Source organism: Hypanus sabinus, chromosome 1, assembly GCF_030144855.1.
Source record: "Hypanus sabinus isolate sHypSab1 chromosome 1, sHypSab1.hap1, whole genome shotgun sequence".
In the NCBI taxonomy this organism is placed as follows: Eukaryota; Metazoa; Chordata; class Chondrichthyes; order Myliobatiformes; family Dasyatidae; genus Hypanus; species Hypanus sabinus.
This window is the reverse complement of record NC_082706.1, coordinates 132,355,117-132,378,376: the sequence shown is the minus strand read 5'-3', so window position 1 is coordinate 132,378,376 and position 23,260 is coordinate 132,355,117. Positions and strand designations below refer to the sequence as shown.

Below are 23,260 nucleotides of genomic sequence, written 5' to 3'. Positions count from 1 at the left end.
TTGGTGGTTGAGGCAAGGTACTAGCATTGTCAGGAGATTGACTGATAGGCATAAGTCAGAGGTTGCAAATAAAGGGGTGTTTCTTCAGGAGTTCCTTGAGGGTCAACTGTTAGGACCACAACTTATCACTTTATATGCTAATGATCTGGATGAAGGAACTGATGACTTTATAGCCAAGTTCAGAGATGATACAAAGACTGGTGAAGGGACAGATAGTGCTGTGGAGGCAAAATATGCAGGATTTGGACAGGTTGGGAGAGTGGGCAAAGAAGTGGCAGATGGAATACAGCATAGTTAAGAGTTACGCATTTTGGTATGAAGACTAAAGGTATAGATAGCTTTCTAAATGGGAGAGAATTCAGAAATCAGAGGGACTTGGGAAGCCCTAATTCAGGAATCCCTTCAGGTTAATTTGCATATTGAGTATATAGTAAGGAAGGCAAGTACAATAGTACCACATATTTCAATAACATAAAAGAATGACCCACTGCAGCTTTAGAATCATAGATCCTTAGTTACTATCCCAAGAGCCTCTGCATTCAATACAGCATTATCCTCAATTTCTGCCATCTCCAAAAAAATCTGCCACAAAACGTAACTTTACCTCCATATTCCCCTCTGCCTTCTGCAGTGATTGCTCCCTCTGTGATTCCCTTGTCCATTCATCCCTTTGGGCACTTATCCCTGCAAGTGGCTTAAGTGCTACACTTGCTCATTCACCTCCTCCCTCACCTCCACTGAGCCTCAAACAGTCCTTTTAGGTGACGCAACACTTCACCTGTGAATCTGCTGGGGTCATCTATTGAGTTTGGTGCTCCCAATGTAGCCTCCTCTACATTGGTGAGACCTGTTGTAAATCGCGGGTGGCTTCGTCGAGCACCTTCGCTTCATTTGCCAAAAGTAGAACTTCCTGTTGGCCAAACATTTTATTTCTGATTTCCATTCCTGTTCTGACATGTCGGTCCATGGCCACCTCTTGTGCCAAGACGAGTTCACCCTCAGGATCCTGGGAATATGATAGACAGATGAGAAAAGGTGAGAGGCCAGAGTGGGGAAAGGAAGAGGGGAGGGAAAAATTCTTTTACCAGGAGAAATTCATGCCATCAGGTTGGAGTCTACCCAGACAGGAAATATTGTTCCTCCACCTTGAGAGTGGCCTCATCTTGGCACAAGAGGCCATGGACTAACATGTCATAATGGGAATTGGAATTAAAATGTTTAGCCACTGGGAAGTTCCACTTTGGTGGATGGAAAGGAGGTGCTTGACAAAGTGGTCCCCAAATTTACAACGAATCTCAACAGTGCAGAGGACAGCCTCAGGAGCACCGCACTCAAGAGAAAAACCCCAGCAGATCTGCAGGCAAAGTGTTGCTTCACTTGGAATTACTGTTAATGTTGTATATTTAATATTTATATAATATTTGAATAAACCTGTGAGTATGTATCAATATATATTTATATATTGATTTTGATTACACATTCATAACCGTTTGGGGCCATCAATGGAGGTGAGAGAGGAGGTGAATGAGCACAAACATGAGAAAATCTGCAGGTGCTAGCAATCCAAGCAACACACACAAAATGTTGGAAGGACTCATCAGACCAGGCACCACATATGGAAGAAAGTACAGTAATCAGTCGACATTTCGACCGAGACTTTCATCAAGGGAATGAGCAGGTGTAACACTTCAGCCGCTTTGTAGAGTGCGGGTGGGGGGGGGGGCGGAACAAATGGACATGGTAATCACAGAGGGAGCAATCCCTTTGTAAAGTGGAGAAAGAGAGGAGGTAAAGGTATGTTTGATGCTAGGCTTGGTGAGACTCTACATCTTGTCTCAGAGACACAAGAGAATCTGCAGATTCTAGAAATCTTGAGCAGTATACACAAAATGCTAGTGGAACTACGCAGGTCAGGTAGCATCAATTGAGGGAAACAGTCAACGTTTCAGCCCAAGCCCTGATAAACAGTTTGGGCCTGAAATGACAACTGTTCATTTCCCCCCACGGATGCTGCCTGACTTGCTTAGTTCCACGAACATTTTGACCAGAAACATCCTACTCCACCACACAGATTAAACGGTCTATTGTCATATGCACATGTGCAGTGAAAAACTTACTTGCAGCAGCATTGTTCAACCAGCAGATTGTTGCAATATTATTGTTCCCCATGGACAGAAGCTCCCGCTGTCCTAACTAACATCTTTCCCCACCGAACAAAATCAGGGGAAGTGATTGTCTCATTCCTTTCTCAGATGGAAAAGGTGAGTGGCGGTGGTCATCTTTTCAGAGCAACGGGAGCTGATAAAGAGAAGCACGCAAAAGGCTACTGACCATGATGAAAGTGTAGCCCCGGAGGCTGACTGCCGCGGCCCCACTTGAGACGAACGACACAGGCATCTTGGGTCCCCGAAGCCTCAGTCGCCGCCGCCGGCCGCTCTTCTAATGACGTCACTCGCGACCTCGCTGGATCTGGCAGCCTCAGGGCACTTGCGTCACCTTGAATGTCATCTCCATTACTTTTCCTCGCTGATAAATAAATACAATGTCTGGGAATTATCGTTTGGGATGTTTGGACTTTATTTAAAATAAAGTTGATCAGGCGTTTGTAATGGGCAGGTGGAAATTCCCGCTCGGTTTTGGCGGCGGTTTTGAACGCTCGGAGGCCCCCTGGTGCTGCGAACAACGCTCCCGAGTCATTGGGAGGGGGCGGAGTCTGACTGCAGCGTGCGGGGGCGCGTCGGATTGAGTGACATTCGGCGAGGGGCGGAGTCTCAGGTACCATGGCCCGATTGGTGGACTGTTGACGATGTCACGGAGCGGCAGTGCCTGTCGGCCGGGTGACGCATAGCTCCGCCCCTACCCGCGCTTAGTGGACCGAGGCCTCAGGTATCATGTCGCTGCCGGTGGAGAAAGCCTCCGAGCTGAAGCAAATCGTTCGCAACCAGCTGACCCAGGTGAGTCCCGACGGTGAACCGGGCGGTGTAATGATCCCTTGCCGAGGCTTTTGGCGTTTGTCAGGTCGTCTTAAGTGAACCACGTCCCAGTCCTCTGACATCAAGGTGCTCTATCAATGCCTATGACAGTGAACTTGGGTATTTTAAGTATGAGAGTGTTTGCCCCCACCATCCTCGGGCAGTGGGCTTCAGGCCCTTTTCCTCGCAGATGGGCGTTTGTAACTTTCCCGGTTGCCCAGCAGCGTTTCACGAGTTGTCATTGCATTTTATTCGGACAGAGGCGAATAAAGCTAGTCACCCCTCATAAGTTGGCTTTGTCATCGGTGGTGACGTCCCTACAGCTTCACTAACACTTTGTAATCCGATTTTTCCAAAAAGTGCAGCAGGTAGTTTTGATCCGAATGATATGTGCATTTCTGGCGTGATTAATTTACTATCATTTCTGATAATAATTTATTAGTGGTCTATTTAATCTATCGTGCTTGCTGCAGAAATCTTTGAAATGTTTGCTCAAAATTAGCTGCAGTGCCATAATTCCACTTTTCCATACTGCTTGACTTTTTAATTTAAATGCCTGCCAGTCGTGATAACCTAGCTCTCTGGGGTAGAGAATTCTAAATGCCCACAGCCCTCTGGGAGCAGGCTTTCCTCTGCATTTATCTTAAGTAGGCAAATTTTCTCCTTTTTCAGTTGTATACTCATACACCAAAGGCACCATGTGCTCCAATGTTTTCCATACCTCAGCACCTTTAATCTCTGGAACTAACCTCATGAATGTCTGCTACATCTAAAATACTATGAGACGATGCCAACACACTGTAAAGTTGCACCCAACTTTCCTTTTTCTTTCCCCTTGCATCTTACCAAATAAAGGCAATCTCCAGTTTATGACAGGGTTCTGTTATTCAGTGAAATGAACATAAACGGTGTGTAAGAGAGGATCACAGAACCAGTTGTTATAAGGCTGGGATCCCCAACCTTTTTTGCACCACAGACCAGTTTAATATTGACAATATTCTTGTGGACTGGCTGACCAGGGTGGGGTGGGGGGAGCAGGCGGTGTTAATCACGACCGGAATATAAGTGAAACTATAAGTCACTTATAAGTGGCTAATTAATACACACAATTTCGTTTCTAAAAGGGTTTATCTAACAAATTTAATGTTAAACACACAGCGCATATTTTCCTGGCATGAATATAGTGATAAGTCTTATGAGTCAATAGTATCATTACATTTTAAGTAACGTTTGGATATAAAACACACAGCGCATATTTTCCTTGTATAAACATATAAAGTAATTGCAACACACCAATATCGGTGAATCAGTGTGAGCCCTGGGCTTGTTTCCTTGCAAAAAGACGGTCCCATCGAGGGGTGATGGGAGACAGCGATACTCAAAAGGGATTCCTTATGTCCGGTCTATTCCGCTATTTAGTTTTCGTTGCATTCATTGCAGAAAAGCCCGCTTCACAGAGATACGATGTTGGAAATGGAATCAATGTTTTTAGTGCTTTCATGGCTATCTCAGGATATTCAGCCTTGACTTTGATCCAGAATGCCGGCAGAGATGTTATTGTCAAATATACTTTTCAGCCCGTCGTCATTTGCAAGCTCAAGGAGTTGATCTTCTTCCCATGCTGACATGGATGATTCACCAGGGACATTCACAAATGGGTCACAGAACCATTCTTTTGCACATCTTGGGTAATTTGTGGTTGGGAAGTAATGCTCGAATTCTGTCGACAGCAAAGTTAGGTGATTGGGCACCAGCTGTGAGAAGGACGGTGCAGCCTCAGTCTCTCCCAAAATCCCAGCTAATGTTAAAAATATGTCAAATATGCCCCTGTCCACTTGCTGTCCCCACAGTTCCAGTTTGGCTTTGAAAGCAGACACTTTATATGCCAACTTGAAGTCAGTTGTCATTCTCCCCCGAAGTGACAAGTTGAGTTCATTGAGCAGTTTGAAGATGTCACACAGATAAGTGAGCTTTGCTATCCACTCCTCGTTACTGAAGTGTGCTGCCAGTGGTGACTTTTTTTCCCTGAAAGAAATCTCTGCAGCTGCTCTCTTAACTCAAAAACCCTGGCCAGGGCTGTCCCACTTGATAGCATCCTGACTTAAGTGTGTAAGAGAAGGCGTTTGTGCTCTGCATCCATTTCCTCACAAAGCTGCTCAAACAGACGTGAGTTAAGGGCTTTTGCTTTGATGTGATTGATAACTTCAATAAGGTCACTCAATACGTTGTTAAGTTCTGGTGACATTTTTCTGCTAGCCAGCATTTCCCTGTGTATGACACAGTGTGTAGACTGGCATTCAGGAGCAACCTCTTTGACTCGGGTAGTGAAACCAGACAGCTATCCAGTCATAGCTGTAGCCCCATCTGCCATATTCCAACACAGAATGACCAGTCCAGTTTGTCTGACATGTAATCATTCAAAGACTTGAATAGTTCTGCCCCAGTTGTGTTAGTTGGCAGCGGCAGTGCACACAACATATCCTCATGCACGTTGTCTTGAAATATATATTGCACATAAACCAGCAGTATTGCCTAGTTGTCAACATCCGTAGAATCGTCAACCTGGATGGCATACCATGGTGACTTGTTAAGCCGTTCCAACAACTGTGCTTCAATGTCCTCCACTATGTCATTGATTCTTCTTGAAACTGTGGTAGCTGAAAGAGAAACCTGTGCCATCTTGCTAGCTGCAGCTTCTCCCAACAGTGCATGGCACATGTCCTTGGCAGCAGGCAGAATCAATTCTTCACCAACATTGAAAGGCTTCTTAGCCTTAGCAATACAGCTAGGCACTAAGTACGATGTTCTTGGAGCAGCAGCAGGTGGTGGCTCTCAGCACTTACTTCTGTCACGCTTGCTCACGTTTTTCCGCTCAAAAAACTCAACAGATTTGTCTATAAGTGCAGGGTGCTTGTACTCAAGGTGCTGAAGCAGTTTTGAGGGCTTCATTGCCTCATTAGACAGCTTGTCTCCACATATCACACACTGGGGGCTTGGAGCGTGCGAGTCAGCAGTCGCAATAAAGTCATATTTTATGTATTACTCGTATTTTCTGCTGAAGGAAGCTTTCTTTTTTGCAGTCTCGGCCTCAGCTGTCTCTGTGTTATCATCATCATTAGGCCTTTTATGTCCCTACCACCTCTTCCAAAGAAACTCTCAAGCGACGTTTGTTTTTTTTACTCATACCGACTGATGGCCTTGCATGCGTAATGACCTTGCGTACGTTCAAGTTCAACAGTGGCCGTGACAGGGAATGAGGAAAGGTGCAGCTGACTCGTATTGTTTCATATCGCCAAATCATTCCTCGCAGCCTGGTGGTTGGGGACCACTGTTATAAGGGAGCAAACAGATTTGGGACGAGCTGCTACCAGCTGGCCTCAGTGACTCAATGAATGAGTGCTGTTCCCAGCTGGTAGAATGTGCCTTGGATCTATTGTCATCTATTATTCTGTTCCCCCAAAAGCTCACTTGAATGTGGTGCCCATAAGTCAGGCATTCATAAGCCAGGAAGGACTTGTACTGGTGTTTGAATGACTGACCTGTAATTAAACGTTTTGACCCTGAGTGTAGAACAGAAAGCAGTAGAGAGAAAAAACAGGTCACAATGTCTTCACTGAACACAATGCTGAATTAAGTGCAATCTCTTCTGCCCATCCATAAACCATATTCCTCCATTCCTGCATGTTCATGTGTATAACTGTCTCTTAAATGCCACTATCACATTTGCTTCCTATGCTTCTCCTAAACACAAAAGTGCACTAAAAATCTTTACATTACAATGCCATTATGTCAGACCAAACTTTTGAAGCAAAACCCCAACTCAATGTCTGTGGTTGCAAATTATGTACACTTCTCCCAATTACGTTCCCCTAAGATATGTGGAAGTAATGCTCAGGGCCTTAAGTTTTCCAATCTTGCTTTTCTTTACAGCTTGTAACATGTTTCCATTCTTACTAGGACCTAGTACTGGTGGGCAGAGATCTGTAACTTTATAAAACACTTGTTTGTCATACTGGTATGATACTGGAAATATGGTATAAAGAATATTATTTTCTCAATAAGTTATGCTTTCTATTCTTTGTTCTTGCATTATTATATTTTTTTCCTAAGTAAGTTGTCTTATGTCGCAGAATGTGCTGGAGAATTATCCAAACTTTACTGATCCAGGAGTACTGTTTACAGGGTATGAGAGAATACCTGATCTTTGTTTAGACAGTGAGGCATCTACGAAATAACTTCACACAGCAGTAACTTCGGGATTAAAACTTACTGCAAATAAATTGTCGTAACTACAATGTGCTAGTTATATTTTTAAGGCTCGTAGCTCGTATATGTAATAGAAGTATTTAATGTCTTTATCTCTAATACTGTATTTGTAAATGTGGATACAGACTATTGCATCGAAGATGCATTGACACTTGCCTTTCTACTACTTGCTTTTGGAGTTGAAAGCTACTGTTTCTTACTTCCTAGTAAAATTTAAACATAATATAAATTAAGGTTAGTTTTAAATATTAAAATTAAATGAAATGTGTCTGAGGGTAAGGGAGTATCAGCTTTAAAGCATCTGAGACTGAGTACAGACTGAGGTTTTTAAATTTTAAATCCGATGTTTTTTAAGATTTTAAACTTTTATGTAGTAGCTACACTTATTGCATATCTCACAAACTAAGGAGCAAAAATTTTAAGCAGTTGCAAATGGTAGTCTGTATTAGAAAACAACTTCTAGAAAGTCAGTCTCTGTGCAGAGAGAAAACCTGTTAATACTTCAGCTCAATGTTCATTAAACTTTCTGATGAAAAGTCATTGACCTAAAACATACCTTTTTTCTCTCCTCAGATTCATCTGAGTTGCTGATTATTTCCAACAGTCTTTTTTTCATGATAAACAAGATATTTTGTTTCCACGTGTTTGCGTAAGATATTTTACCTCTCATAAGATGCATATCAAAGAAGTAATCTTTCCAGAGGACCAAGATAAATAATAAACGTTGAAAGATAATGCACTTAATTATTATAAAGTTAGTTTTAAACCTGCAAGTCAGTATATTAATAGCTTACTGAATATTTTTTGACCAGATGAACATCCATGAAAGAATCAGAGGCATTTTATCAGAGTCATTTCAAGATGAACAAGGCAGGAGTTCACAAGGTTTGTCTGAGGCTGATCTTGTAAAAGCTTTACAACGCCGGGGAATTGTAGATGATGTCATGAAGGAACTCAGTTTTTTAACTGTAAGTATTTCACTGCAATGAACGGCAAATTTCAGAGGATCAAAATTAAAGTTTAAAAATATGTTTGTGTTTACTGCTCTTGTGTACAGAATTGTGTTTAAAGACTCCTGCTGATGTGCTGAAATGTTGTAGTCCTCTTATATTACTTGGATATTGGAATCTGACAGATCCAAGGTTGTAATACAAATTTATAAAACAATTAGAGTCACAACTGGAGTACAACATGTAGTTCTGTTCACCATACTCTTATGAACTTGTGATTGTACTGCGGAGAGTACTGAGGAGATTCACTGGAAGGCTGACTGGAATAGAACATTTCAATTATGAGGAGAGACTGGATAAGCTGAATTTGTTGTTTGTTTTCTTGGAGCAGAGGAGGCTGAAGAGACGAAAGGAGCATGGAGAATGAAGAAAACATGAAAGGGTATGCAAAATGATGAGCATAGATAGGGGTAGATATTGAGACATTGGACTAGAGTGGAGTGTATGAGAATCAGGGGGATACAGAGGAGGATTTTTTCCACCCAGAAGGTGGTTGGAATCTGGAATGCTGGGACTATGGGTAGTGGAGACTGAACCTTTCACAGTATTTAACAATACCTGGAAGGGTATATAAATCACCAAGGTATAGAAGATTGTTAAATGAGATTAGTACAGATGGTGATGTTGATGTTTGGCATGGACACATTGGGCTGAAGGGCCAGTTTCTATGCCCATTGAATCCATGATCTTCCTTTGGAAATGACCAAGGAAATGCAGTAATGTGTATTTGAAAAATAGAATAAAGTGCATCTTAGGATGCTTGTTGACTTGAAATTAAGGAATATGATGCTAAAGTGAATGTGACAACATGAAAGTTAAATAATGAGTTAACAAGAATCATAATAATCATTGAGCAACACACAAAATGCTGGAGGAACTCAGCAGGCCAGGCAGCATCAATGGGAGGGAAAAAAGTACAGTCGACGTTTCAGGCTGAAACCCTTCGGCAGGACTGGAGAAAAAAATCTGAGGAGTAGATTTGAAAGGTGGGGGGAGGGGAGAGAGAAGTGGACAGTGATAGGTGAAACTTGGAAGGGGGGGATGAAGCAAAGAGCTAGGAAGTTGATTGGTGAAAGAGACAGAAGGCCATGGGAGAATGAAGAAGTTGGGGTGGGGGGGGAGGATAACATTAGGGAGGTGATGGGAGGGCAAGGAGATAGCATGAGAGAAGGATAAGGGTTGGGAAATGGTGAAGGCATTATTGGAAGTTTGAGAAATCAATGTTTTGTACCATGAGGTTGGATGCTACCCAAACAGAATATAAGGTATGAACAGAAAATGAAGTAGGGGTAAATGGGCTATTTTTTTTTGTATTGGTTGTTGCAAATATCACTGCTGGAATCAAGCTGTTCACACCTACACATTGATTTAAATAAGGACACCATGTATAATTTTTTGGTGATTCTAAGCTGGGTATCAGCGTGATTTGTAAGAAGGAAGCAGGGAGGTTTCAAATACATATACGCAATGTGAGTGGATCAAGACTTGCAATGACTATCGTCCAGTATCACTTACATCCACAGTGAGGAAGTGTTTTAAGAGGTCATTCAAAGATCAAAATAAAATTTGTTATCAAAGCACATGCATGTCACCCCATACAACCCTGAGATTCTTTATCATGTGGGCAGACTTGGCAAATCTATACAATAGTAACTGTAAACAGGATCAATGAAGAACAGACTGTGCAAATGCAAATATGAATAAATAGCAATAAATAATGCGAGCATGAATTAACAAGATAAAGGGTCCTTAAAGTGAGACCATTGATTGTGGGAACATCAGAAACAAATGAGTGTAATTATCACTTTTTGTTCAAGGTTGAAAGGTAGTGACTGTTCTTGAATCTGGTGGTGTCACTCCTGAGACTTGTGCCTTCTACCTGATGACAGCAGCGAGAAAAGAGCAAGATCTGCATGATGAGGATCTTAGATGGATGCTGCTTTTAAATGATATTTCATATAGATGTGCTCAATGGGAGGGCTTAACCTGTGATGTGCTGGGTCGAATTTGATACCTTTTGTAGGATTTTCCACTCAAAGGCATTGTTGTTCCCATACCAGGTTATGATGCATCCAGTCAGCATACTTGCCCCCACACATCCATGGAAGTTTGCTAAGGTTTTTAATGACGTGTTGAATCCTTGCAGACTCCTGAGGAAATAGAGGCACTGTCTTTGCAATTATATTTATATGATGGGTCTAGGATAGGTCCTCTGAAATAGTTGGAATTTAAAGTTACTGACCCTTTCCACCTCTGATCTGAGTTCTCATGGACCTCTGGTTTCCCTCTCCCAAAGTCTACAATCAGTTCCTTGGTCTTGTTAGTTGTTTTGAAACATATCAACTCCTGCTTGAGAAGCAACTTGGATCCACTCCAATTTGTTTACCAGAGCAATAGGTCCACTGCAGATACTATCTCACTGGCTCCTCACTCAACCTTGGAACACGTAGATAGCATAGAATCATATGTCAGGATGCTCTTTATTGAGTACAGCTCAGTATTTAATACAACCAACCCCTCAAAACTTAATAAGTTTCAAGACATTGGCCTCCATACCTCCTTGTGCAATTAGATCCGGGATATCCTCATTTGCAGACCCCAGTGAGTCTGGACTAGTGACAGCGTCTCTTCCACGGTCTCCATCAGCACAGGTGCACCACTTAGTGCCCTGTTCTACTTGCTTTACAGTTATGACTGTCTGGCTAAGCATAGTTCCAATGCCATATTCAAATTTGCTGACAGCACCACTGTCATTGGCCAAATCAAAGGTGGTGACAAATCAGAATATAGGAGAGAATTGAAAATCTGGCTGAGTGGTGTCATAACAACATCCTCTTGATGTCAGCAAGACCAAGGAGCTGATGATTAACTTCAGGAGGAGGAAACCAGAGGTCCATGAACCCGTCCTCATCGGTCAATTAGAGGTGGAGAGGTTCAGCGACTTTCAATTCCTTAGTTTTAATCATTCTAGAGGACCTGTCCAGGGAACCAGCATGAAAGTGTGGCAGCATCTCTACTTTCTTAGGAGTTTACAAGGATTTGGCATGACATCTAAAACTTCGATAAACTTCTATAGATGTGTAGTGAGGAGTATATTGACTGGCTGCATCACTGCCTGGTATGGAAACACCTATACCCTTGAATGGGAAACCCTACAAAATGCAGTGTGTACAGCCCAGTCCATAACAGGTAATGCCCTCCCCACCACTGAGCACATCAAAATGAAATATTGTTGCAAGATAGCAGCATCCATCATCAGGGACCACCACCACTCAAGATATACTCTCTTCTCGCAGCTGCCATCAGGAAGCAGGTACAGGAGCCTCAGGTCTCACACCACCAGGCTCAGAAACAGTTATTATTACTCCTCAACCATCAGGCTCTTGAACCAAAGGGGATAGCTTCACTCAAATTCACTTCATCATTGAAATGTATGCACAGTCTATGGGTTCACTTTAAAAGACTCTTCATCTCATGTTCTCTATTTATTGCTTACTTTTTTATTTTTGTTACTTTTTTTTGTTGCACAATTTGTGTCTTTTGCACACTGAATGCCCAAATTGGTACTGTCTTTCATTGATTCTTTATGGTTAGTATTATATTATGGATTTATTAAGTATGCCAGCAAGAAAAGGATTGTATATGGTGGCATATATGCGTGTAACTCTTGCTTTGGCTAGCGGCTTAATATAGGGGGTGATAGGCCCTGGCCCGGCCAAATTTAAGAAATCTCATTTGGGTGGATGCTATGCAACGTGTCCCCTGTTACAAGTCAGTATCCCAAAATAACAAACAGTACACAATATGCAATTAAATGATTAAGCTTTATAATTCTTACTTTGACTATATGGTTAGTAAAGAAAATGAAAAAAAGGTCCAATCGTATTAAACAGTCTGTTGCGCAATGTTGGAGCTCACTGATAAGTTGATCGTCTACCATCGACCTCCCCCCGATTGTCGCTGCCCTTCAGACCCTCGCTCCAAGTCCACCCCGTCCGGCGGTCTACCAGCTCTCTCCATTCGTGTCTTTTCCCTCATCTCTCCTCAGCAAAAGACTGTGAAAATCTCTCCTCCAGCTCACAAAGAACAACAGCATTCCAAACCCCGTTATCTCTAGTCATAACTCAAACATTGCTGCTACAAAGAAACCATTATATTATCAGTGAAACCTCACAGCATGTTACATGTGCTTTGATAATAAGTTTACTTTGAACTTTGAGGATAAAAACTAATGAAAGAAGAGAAGGGGTTTTCCCCTTTGGGAGAAGCAGTATACAAACAGTATATTTTCTAAGATTGGTAAGTGCTAGTGTTTTGAGAGGCCTCTGCATCCTTGTAAACAAAGCACTAAATCAATGTAATTTTACAGCGAACAATTAAAAGGAAAGATCTTTTGTTGGCTTCTATCACAGGAGGATTTGAATGTAAGAGTAAAAAAGTCTCATGGAAATTATAAAGGGCTCTAGTGAGACCATCTGAAATATTATATACTGTTTGGGTCTCTTGACCATGAGGAATTACCAGATTGATTTTTGATTTGAAGGCTTTTTCCTTTGAAGAGAGAATAAGCAGATTGGGCTTATATCTGACCATTTAGAAGAACAAGCATTCTCATAGACACATACAAAATTCTTACATGGTTTAGCAGAATAGATGCAGGGTGATAGTTCCTCCACCTAGGGTATCCAAAATCATGTGATTAGTTTCTCAAGAGAAGGGGCTGGACATTCAGAGCAGAGATGAGAAGTGATCTCTTCTGAAGGGAGGGAACCTTTGGAAATTTCTACATGAGTGATGTGTGGGCTCAGTCATTGGGTTTATTCAAGCTATAGCATTGGCAGACCAAGCTTGAGAGGTGAAATCAATGACAGATACATCTTTCTGAAGCTCTTATCTATACTGCATATTATGAAAAATATGGGCATTAATGTTTGGATATCAGAATATTTCATTAACCTAGATATTGTGGTATCTTTATTTATACAGTGCGGCATAATAAGACCACAAAATTCTGTGTTTCAAAGGAACATTTCAGTGAATGTTTGTAATTATAACAGTTAACAGGAATGGCATATCTGTTTTTAGTAATTCGTGTTCCATGTCATCTGCCTTTGAAACCAAATCCTATGAACTCCATTCAATTTTTCAAGCCTTAGACATATATTGTTTTAATTTATTTTCTATTGTTATTTTCATATTAAGTATCTGCTTTGTGTTCACATTGATCCGCAATCTTTGGGTTTCATACAGGGAAGTCTAACTGTAATTCTAAAGGCTTGTAAATCCTTTACTTCTATCTTCTAATATGACTAGTGCTCTTTCCTTTATGTGAAATTAATTGAAATACAAACAATTTTCATTTCCTGAAGGTTCCAGATAAGGAAGCTACAAGCAGTTCAAAACCAGCCACACATTTTGTAGACAAAGAGCCACGTGAACTAAAGAAAAGTGAGTGTTTCTTGCAGTTCATTTATTTGGACACAAACAAATTTATTTGATTTTTAATTTTTTTTGAATTGAATTGACTTTATTACTTACAGCCTTCATATACATGAGGAGTAAAAATCTTTATGTTATGTCTCCATCTAAAGGTGCAATGTACAATTTATAGTAATTTGTAATAAATAGTATGTACAACAGGATAGTCAATGTAACATAGAAGTACAGTTGTGTCAGCATGAGTTAAGCAGTCTGATGGCCTGGTGGAAGTAGCTGTCGCAGAGCCTGTTGGTCCTGGTTTTTTTGCTGTGGTACCATTTCCTGGATGGTAGCAGCTGGAAAAGTTTGCGGTTGGGGTGACTCAGTCCCCAATGATCCTTCGGGCTCTTTTTACAGATCTGTCTGTGTAAATGTCCTGAATAGTGGAAGTTCACATCTACAGATGTGCTGGGCTGTCTGCACCACTCTCTGCAGAGTCCTGCAACTGAGGGAGGTACGGTTCCTATACCAGGCAGTGATGCAGCCAGTCAGGGTACTCTCAATTGTGCCCCTATAGATAGTTCTTGGGATTTGGGGACCCACACCAAACTTCTTCAATCATCTGAGGTGGAGGCACTGTTGTATTTTTTTCTCACACAGCCGGTATGTACAGACCACGTGATATTTATGCTGAGAAACTTAAAGCTGTTCACCCTCTCATCCCCACATTCATTAATGGGTGTTTTTCACTGGTATATTATTACCTTTAAATAAAAATTGTTAATGGGGTCAAATTTAATTTAACCAGAGTTTCAATAGAGAATAATAGGATATCTGGGCCATGATGTCTATCCAGCCTCATCCATAGTTTCAAACAAATCTATTATAGTATGATGAAAAGCTGTTCATATTTAAGCCTTTTTATTTTTTGAAATGCCATGGTAGTATAGCAGTTAGCGTGACACTATTTGTTGGGAGTTTAGAGTTTAATCCTGGTATCCTCTGTGTTGGTTTCCTCCGGGTGCTCCTGTTTTCTCCAACAGTCCTAAGGCTACCAGTTAGTAGGTTAAATGGGCATTGTAAATTGTCTTGTGATTAAGGTGCAGTTAAATCGGGGTTGTTGGCAGCATGGCTTGAAGGACCAGAAGGGTCTATTCCATGCTGTATCTCTAAATGATTAGTAGTATTCTACACCAAACATCCATCGAGCCTGATTGTAATGCTGCTTGGAGTAGACTATCTGAGGACAAAGATTTGGATAAATTTCGTAAATTTTTATATTCCAAGCTACTTGAAATAAAGTCTAGAACTATTCATTTTCTTGTGGCCTTATCAGTTTGAAATGTTGCCTTTTCATATTGAGTGAACTTGGATATCACATTGCTACAAAATCTCAATCTTTTGCTTTTTTTATTGCAAATGCTTAGTTTAACCAGCAAGAGAAACGTTGTTGCTAACTGGGGGGGGGGCTAATACAAATAAATACTCAGTGCGCAGTGATCCACACCTTACTTATCTAATACACCCACTATTCCTTTGGCTGGGTGAAGGCAAACAAGATCTGCAGCAATAATCACTATTTCATCTTGTTTCATCTTACTGGTCTTTTGCCCTCTGTGCAGTGGGAAGAATTAGAAGTAGGTGAACTCTGGTGAGAAACCCTGCAGTTATCCAGATCTATCTCAATCATACAAAGTTTGTGTGAAGTAATAAGCTTTACTGATTAAATATAGTGTGCATATGGTAGTTCTGGCAAGAATCCAAATATATTTGGAAATGTTGCCAATAAATGCCATTAGAGCGACAAACAAAAAAATTGTGACTGGGTTAAATAATTTTTGTTGGTCAGATTAAGGCATCTACTTCATTTTGGAAATAATGTATTTTATTTCTTCTACTTAATTTCCTTGAACTGCATTATATGTGTATTTAAGGGAATTAGTTCACAAAATGTATGTTAAATATATTTGTTCTTGCAGACACTGGTCAACAAGTCTTGTTCCAGAGGTCTGAACACAAAATCTACATTAGTCCTTTTGTGCAGTGCTTTGGACATGCTATATATTATTTAAGATGGCACCTTTTCTGAAACATGAGAGAGCAAACAGAAATTTAGTTTAAAACAGGCATAAATGAATATGGAAGTTTAGATATGCCCAGATATGTGCACAACAGTTATTTATTCAACAACCAATAAAATGGGAAATTCTGGAAACATTCAGCAGGTCAAGCAGCACATGTACAAAGAAGATCAGTTAATATTTTAGGTTAAAGGAACTAAATTACTAATTTTTATCTCATTGCTATTTTTGGAAGCAGGTAGTGGATGAATTAATTGAAGTGCTTTGTTCAACAAAGCAATGCTATAACAGATGATTTTGAATGTAGATCATTGGCTATAAAGCCCTTCGAGTCATCTTGAACTTGTGAATGGTGTTATTTAAATGCAAATCTTTTTAAGCAGGCAGTTAACATTTATGTTTTGCCATTCATATTGCAGCAAACATAGATCCTACTAGAAGAAATCTGTATCTTCAGGTTTTGGGTGGTAGAGCATTCCTGGAGCACTTACAGGAACCACAACCTTTACCAGGGCAAGTGTGCTCTACGTTTAAACTTTATTTGCATTTCCGAAATCAGCGCTTCCATTCCAAGCCTGTGCCGTGCGCCTGTGAGCCTGATCTGCAGGATGGTTTTCTGCTGGAAGTTCATAAAGACAGTTTAGGTAAGTGATGCTTAAGGTTTGTTTGTAATGGATTTAAAACAAAAATGATTTAATGTCTACATTATAGAAGAACAATGGGTTTCCTTTAGCATCTTCAGTGTTCATCATTAAGGCCCTGTGATACTGAATTACGCAGTCAGAAGATTTTGGCTACTTTTCCCAGACTAACTATAAAGTGTCTACTGGAGTAGTTGGTGTGTGAAAGTCTCCAGTATCCAAAATTAGCCAAGTGGAAAACTGGTTGGGATTTCTGTTGTAAATGCTTGCTCTTCTCAACCAATAGTACTTAATATGTCTGCACTTTCTGAAAACGGTGATTTTAGAAGGGAAGGAAAAAATTCATGCTCCTGTACCATCTCATTATGATAGTAATGAGAAGAGGACATGTCCCAGATTTCTGCTTTTCTGTTGCTATAACTTGTAAACTTCACTTACGAGCAAAAGCAGTACTTATTTCAAAAGCAGAAGCTTGAGGGCAACACAAGTATTAACGCAGAATAAATTTGTTAAATGGCAAATTTCTTTATTAGATTTATTGACATCCTACCAGTCACAAGTAAGGGTTTTTCTCCAATTATCGATCATAATTTTTATTGTCGTAACACTGTGGCCCTGCTTCTCAGTGGATAGTACTGTTGCCAAAGCTCCAGTAACATGAGTTCAATCCCAACCTCTGGTACTGCCTGTGTGGTATTTACATGTTCTCCCTGTGCCTACATGAGTATCTGTCTTCCATCTTCTCAAGTCCCAAAGACGAGCTAGTTGGTAATTTAATTATTGTAAATTACCCCTAATGTACTGTAGATGATTGGTGGGAAAATCGGGCATGTGATTAAAAAATAGGTTACTGAGAAATAAGTGTGGAAAGGTGGATTGCTTTGAGAGCAGTCATAGACTTGATGGGCCACATGGTGTTCTATGTCATGTGAAAACCTAGTCTGTAGTTCAAGTAATTAGACTTTTTAATCTTGCTATCCAATCACATCCAGGTGATGGCAGTAAGATGGCTGATGCAACGACTTTATTATCAATCTGTGATCCTGTGCACATGGTTCTTATAAAGACAGATACTTCCAGTGAAATAACACTGATTGCATCACACTACCTAGAATGGCGATCTATACTGAGTTCACCAGATGGAAAAATAAGCATGTCAGTGGAGTTATTGGGCGTAGGTAAGATTTTTAAAAAAATCTTGATTAAATTATTTTTATGTATTGATTGGTTTTGGTCAGTGTGAATATTGTCGTTTAAAGCACAACCTGTTTGGCTTTTTAGTCCAGCTGAACTGACAACGCACTTGCTTGTTGGTTCTGCTTTGATAGACATTGTCTGTTACATTTCGTTTCTCCAGAAATTAATCAAACGAAAAACACGGAAGCCTGAGGATAACTCGTGAATGCTTCATTTGTACCTTAGTGAGGCACACATGTATGATGTGGTGTAATGACATATGCCATTCACATGCTTTTGCATATAACCTGTAATGAATTGTATAAACAAAGAATGCTTAATCAAACCAGATATTACTACAATATTACTCAAATATTACTGAAATATTAAATGCACAACACTCCTCCTTAATTATAAACTCCAACACAATATATAATGCATCTCAACTATATACACTGTGTACTATATAATACAACTGTTTTATAGACATCAGCAGCATTGTAACTTTTAAATAGTCCCATTCAGGCCTAAGGATTTAATCACTGTGGAGGATTTCTTACTCTTGTGGGATAACATCACTGCTGACAGGGAGGGCCACTCTCCTGGGCAGGTGAGAGTTGTGGCTGTGAACAATCTCAGCTTCTGGGGCTTCCCCAAGGTGGTTATAGGAGTTGATTTTGTGACTCCAGGAAGTGATTAACAGCTCTGAATACCTTTCTTCTGGCATCTGTCCTGTGGGGGACATGCCTTGTTCTAATTGTCAAAGGTCACTTCCATTGTGATTAGTTGGTTTAGAAACTGCAGCTGCTATTCCCATTGGATGGCTGCCTGGTGTCCAGTTTTAAATGATCTGGATATATAAAATAGCACAAGGAAGCAGCTTACTCTCTTTCTTTGTTTAAGGCAAGTTTGCACAAGGTGATTGAGAAGGTATAACTTTTAACTAAGTACTATTCAATTTTTCTAGTGTCTGTAACTTGGGGAACACAAATTTTTGGTCAAATCTTTACTATTTGTAAATAATTAATATACCTATTCTCGGAGAATGCTTTTCTGTATCACTTGCCAGACCCACAACATTACAGTATCCTGTTGTAACAGCAAGCTGCTCACTCTGCTGATCTATCCCAGGCCACCAAATAAAGCTTCCAGCCACCACTTTCAATTTGACTGTGCCGAGATGACCAGCATGTAGCTCCTCCAACACTTTAGCTCTCAGCTTGGCTGGTACGCCATTTCTCAATTCCCAAAAAAGGAAACCCCCATCAAGAGCAAGTTCATCTCAGAGCTGGTAAAAATGGGGGAACTGGAATTTCTGTTGTAAATTCCAGCCATTTTGAGTTGCCCTGTTGACCTGAGACAGTGTAGGGTCTTTTTCTGGTTTCCCTTTGCATCATCTGCTGTAATTGGGAGACATTCGATTTGCATTGGAGTAAACTTCTGTAAACTTTTCAAGTATTTCCCTTTCCTCGGGTAAACAATACAGTCCATCAGCATTTTCAATATTAGCTGTCCTCTTGAATTCAAACTCTAATTGTATCCTCCAAGAATCCGAGCCAATCACTGCATTTGTGCGTTAGTTGAAAGCCCTTTTGTGAACTAAGAATGAACACTAGTGGTTGATCATCAGTAATGAGGGCAAACTCTCTCCCATACAAGTACTGGTTGAAATGTTTTATACCCTAAAGCAGCCTGAAGGCCTCTCTGTCGATACATGCGTAATTTTTCTCTGCAGCAGTAAGCGAACGTGATGCACAGGTTGTGGGGTGTTCATATCCCTCACTCATTACATGACATACCTGCACCTATACCATAAGGTGAAACATCACAGGTAAGTTTCACTTGACGATGTGGATCATATTGTGTGAGTATAGTGTCTGACGTCACCATTTCCTTTGCCTTTTGGAAAGCCACCTGGCACTGTTTTGTCCATTGCCATTTCTTTCTGGCCTGTGGTAATTAATTCAAGGGGTGGAGTGTGGTAACCAGGTTTGGTAGAAATATGTTATAGTAATTGACAAATCCCAAAAAGACCCCACAACAGTGACATGTCCTTTGGCCTTAGGCAATCCACTGCTGCTTGAATTTGCTAAGCACATTTGTGTAATTCTTGTGTGTGAATGGTGTGACTACAATGACTGATGCTTAATTAATTCACACTTGTCGCATCATGCTTTGAGCCCATGATCTTCTCATCTTTTTAACACTGTCTTAAGATTTTGGAGTTGTTCCTCATTGTCCTTAGCAGTAACAATGATGTCATCCAGGTACCACTTAGTGCCTGAGCTGCCTTGCAGTACTTAGTCCATAGCTTTCTGACAGAGTGCAAGTGCAGATGCTACTCCAAAAATAAGCCTTATTATAATGATAAAGCCCTTTCTGAGTGTTTATGGTGAGAAGCACTTTGGACTCTTCTTCCATTTCCATCTGGAGTTAAGCCTCAGCTAAGTCCACTTCGAAGTGTTTTCCTTCAGAAAGGTTTGTGAAGATATCCTTTATCATAGGCAGAGGGTATTGAGCTGGGTTGTTGGTGACCTTAAAATCACCTTTGATCCTCACAGACCTATCCTTCCTGGCTACTGGGACCACCAGTGTTGCTAATGAGCTCCACTCAACCTTGGAAAGAATCTCTTCAGTCTTCATGCAGTCCAGCTCATTGGCTGCTTTATCATAGAGAACAGGCTTTGTAAAACTTGGGTGTGGCATTTTCATTTAACACCTTTGATATATTTGCATTTTCCAATGCCATCCATGAACACCGCTGCAGCATCATCCAATACCTTTATTAATTTGCTTCCAGTTGACTCTATTGCAGGGAATGTTATATGCAAATAGGTGATGGATCTCCAATCAAGCTGTGGTTGTCTCAGCCAATCACGGCCCCGTAATGCTAGTCCTCCTGTTTTTACAACATACAAGCTCAATGTACTTGTTAGTTCTTGTATTTCTCTGTTACAAATGTCATTCCCACGGGAGTTATCTTGTAAGTTGTTGGATGTCTGCAGGCTTCAGTTCACTATTTTTGTAATGCTGTTCAAATTCATTTTGTGGACTGCCTGAATTGAATTAATTTTATTTATAAAAATCTTTGTTCTGTCTCTGTCTAAATGTGCAATTTATAGTAATTAGTAATAAATGGTATGTACAACAGGATAGTAAGATAACATAGAAATACAGTTGCATCAGCGTGAATTAATCAGTCTTATGGCCTGTTGGAAGAAGCTGTCCTGGAGACTGTTGGTCCTTGGCTTTAATGCTACAGAACAGTTTCCCAGATGGTCACAGCTGGAACAGTTTGTGGTTGGGGTAACTCAGGTCCCCAATAATCCGTTAGGCCCCTTTTACACACCTGGCTTTGTAAATGTCCTGAATAGTGGGGAAATTCACACCTACAGATGCACTGTGCTGACCGCACCACTCTCTGCAGAGTCCTGCAATTGAGGGAAGTACAGGCAGTGACGCAGCCAGTCAGAATGCTCACAATTGTGCCCTTGTAGGAAGTTCTTGGGATTTGAGGACCCATACCAAACTTCTTCAACCGTCTGAGGTGAAAGAGACGCAGTTGTGCTTTCTTTTCCCCGTACAGACCATGTGAGATCTTCGGTGATGTGTATGCCAAGGAACATAAAGCTGTTCACCCTCTCAACCTCCGATCCATTGATGTCTCCATTGCTCCTGTAGTCCACAACCAGCTCTTTTGTTTTTGCAACATTGAGGGAAAGGTTGTTTTCTTGACATCACTGTGTCAGGGTGAGGACTTCTCTGTAGTCTGTCTCGTTATTATTTATATTAAGCAAATCAATGTATCATCAGCAAATTTAATTAGATTGGAGCTGTGAGTGGCAATACAGTCATGGGTATATAGAGAGTAAAGGAGGGTACTTAAGACACAGCCATGGGGGGGGGGGGGGCACCTGTGTTGAGGGGCAGAGGTGAAGGAGCACACTCTTGCTACCTGCTGGCAATCTGATAGGAAGTCCAGGATCCAGCTGCACAAGGCAGGGTGAAGGCCATGATTTCTGAACTTCTTGTAATTCCTGGAGGGAATTATGGTGTTGAGTGCTGAACTGTAGTCCAAGAACAGCATTCTCATGTAAGCATCCTTCTCCAGATGTGTAAGGACGGTGTGTAGAGCTGTGGCTATTGTGTCGTCTGTCGATCGGTTGTGTCAGTAAGCGAATTGTGGGGGACCAGTTTGGATGGTAGCATGCTGCAGATGTAGTCTTTGAATAGCCTCTCAAAGCATTTGCTTACTGTTACGGTAAATGAGACAGGACACCAATTGTTCAGACATGTTACCTTAGCCTCTTGGGTACAGGGACAATGGTGAATGTTTTGAAGCAGAAAGGCACTCTACACTGGGAGAGGGAGAGATTAAAAATGTCTGTAAACACACCTACCAGTTGTGCCGTGCACAACCTGAGTACTTGCCTTGGGATGCTGTCCGGGCAGCCTTGTAACTGTCCACTTGTTGGAAACTCCCGCGTACTTCAGCCTCAGAGATGACCAAGATGCAGGTCTCTTCGGGGGCTCAGTGTTGGTGATATCAAACTAAGTGTAAAAAAAAAGATCAGCTCATCTGGGTGAGAGGCAGTGATGTTGGCAGCACCACTGCACTTAGCTTTGAAGTCTGGGATGGTGTGTAGACCTTCCTATAAGCTGCATGTGTTGGTGAAGAGTTGTATCTGGATCTTGTCCCCGTATTGTTGTTTTGCTGCCTTAATGACTTTGTGCAGATTGTAGCTGCATTTATTGAACTCTTGCTGATTACCGGCAATGTGAGCTCTATGTTGTGTGGTAAGCGCTGCTCACACAGAACTGTTGATCCAGGATTTCTGGTTTGGAAAGACCCTGACCAATTTCTAGGGGACAGCATCCTTGATGCACTTCTGGATGAAGCTCGTGACCTCTTCCGTGCGTTCGGAGACATCCTTATCATGAAAGACATTCCAACTGATGTCATCAAAGCAGTCCTGTAGCATGGAGTTCAATTGGTCAGACCAACAATGGTCAATTTTAGCTAATGCTGCCTATTGTTTCAGCTTCTGTCTGTACATTGGCAGAAACAAGATGAAGCAGCTGAGCCAGTGTACAATTCCATTTTAATTAATTTGCCATTCAATTATAGTGTAAGCCAAATTGTTAGTCTCATTGGTTTTGACATAACAGATTTTTCACAGGCAGTATGCAGATTATTGTTCTTTTTTGAAACTGCAACTTGATGACTTTTTAGCTTTTCTATTCCCTGAGCAGTCCATTTATTTTTCTCTGCCCAACATGCTCTTTGTATGTGTCCTACCTTGTTGCATTTTCTGCAAGTTTTGCCGTTAAACCTGGGTTGGTCTGGATAGCATATATGACAATGCTGTGTTTATGTTTGAGTGTGGGATCCTGGGGGTGGACGAGTTTCTGAGTGTTTGTAGGTTTAAAAAAAACAGGGATTTGGTGTTTGTTGAAAATCCTTTTTCATTTCTTTGAAACTCCAGCTACATATGGGATGATAGTGTTTTTCCATTTGCTTTGCTCCTGTTAGGCTGAGGTCATACCTGGTTTTTGTTGCTGCCTTGATGAAGGCCCAGTCTGAGTAGCTGCAAGCTTTCAAGGCTTGTCTCAAATATTTGTGCTGCTTTAGCTGTAATGTCATTGAGCACATTCTCGGCGACAGCAAAACCACTTGCCTTGATTTACTACTGTTT

At 41.0% G+C, this 23,260-nt stretch overlaps 2 protein-coding genes across 6 annotated transcripts in view; one reads left to right on the top strand and one right to left on the bottom strand.

Annotated features, from left to right (window-relative positions):
- The window catches only part of psmg2 (proteasome (prosome, macropain) assembly chaperone 2), a 31,353-nt gene extending 28,750 nt beyond the window's left edge, over positions 1-2,603 (bottom strand). The window contains exon 1 of one of the 3 annotated variants that reach the window (XM_059976637.1): positions 2,332-2,603. In XM_059976637.1, the coding sequence (XP_059832620.1) occupies positions 2,332-2,397 (66 nt within the window). In that variant the 5' untranslated portion in view covers positions 2,398-2,603. Of the gene's footprint in view, positions 1-778; positions 1,007-2,117; positions 2,302-2,331 lie in introns of those variants that run through there. The other 2 variants (XM_059976650.1, XM_059976640.1) reach the window with 2 other exon arrangements.
- A 240-nt stretch (positions 2,604-2,843) lies between these two features.
- Positions 2,844-23,260, top strand: part of cep76 (centrosomal protein 76) — a 53,102-nt gene continuing 32,685 nt past the window's right edge. Inside the window, exons 1-6 of one of the 3 annotated variants that reach the window (XM_059976593.1) lie at positions 2,862-2,954; positions 7,812-7,887; positions 8,051-8,206; positions 13,618-13,696; positions 16,167-16,391; positions 17,381-17,566. In XM_059976593.1, the coding sequence (XP_059832576.1) occupies positions 8,051-8,206; positions 13,618-13,696; positions 16,167-16,391; positions 17,381-17,566 (646 nt within the window). In that variant the 5' untranslated portion in view covers positions 2,862-2,954; positions 7,812-7,887. Of the gene's footprint in view, positions 2,955-7,811; positions 7,888-8,050; positions 8,207-13,617; positions 13,697-16,166; positions 16,392-17,380; positions 17,567-23,260 lie in introns of all 3 variants that reach the window. The other 2 variants (XM_059976587.1, XM_059976597.1) reach the window with 2 other exon arrangements.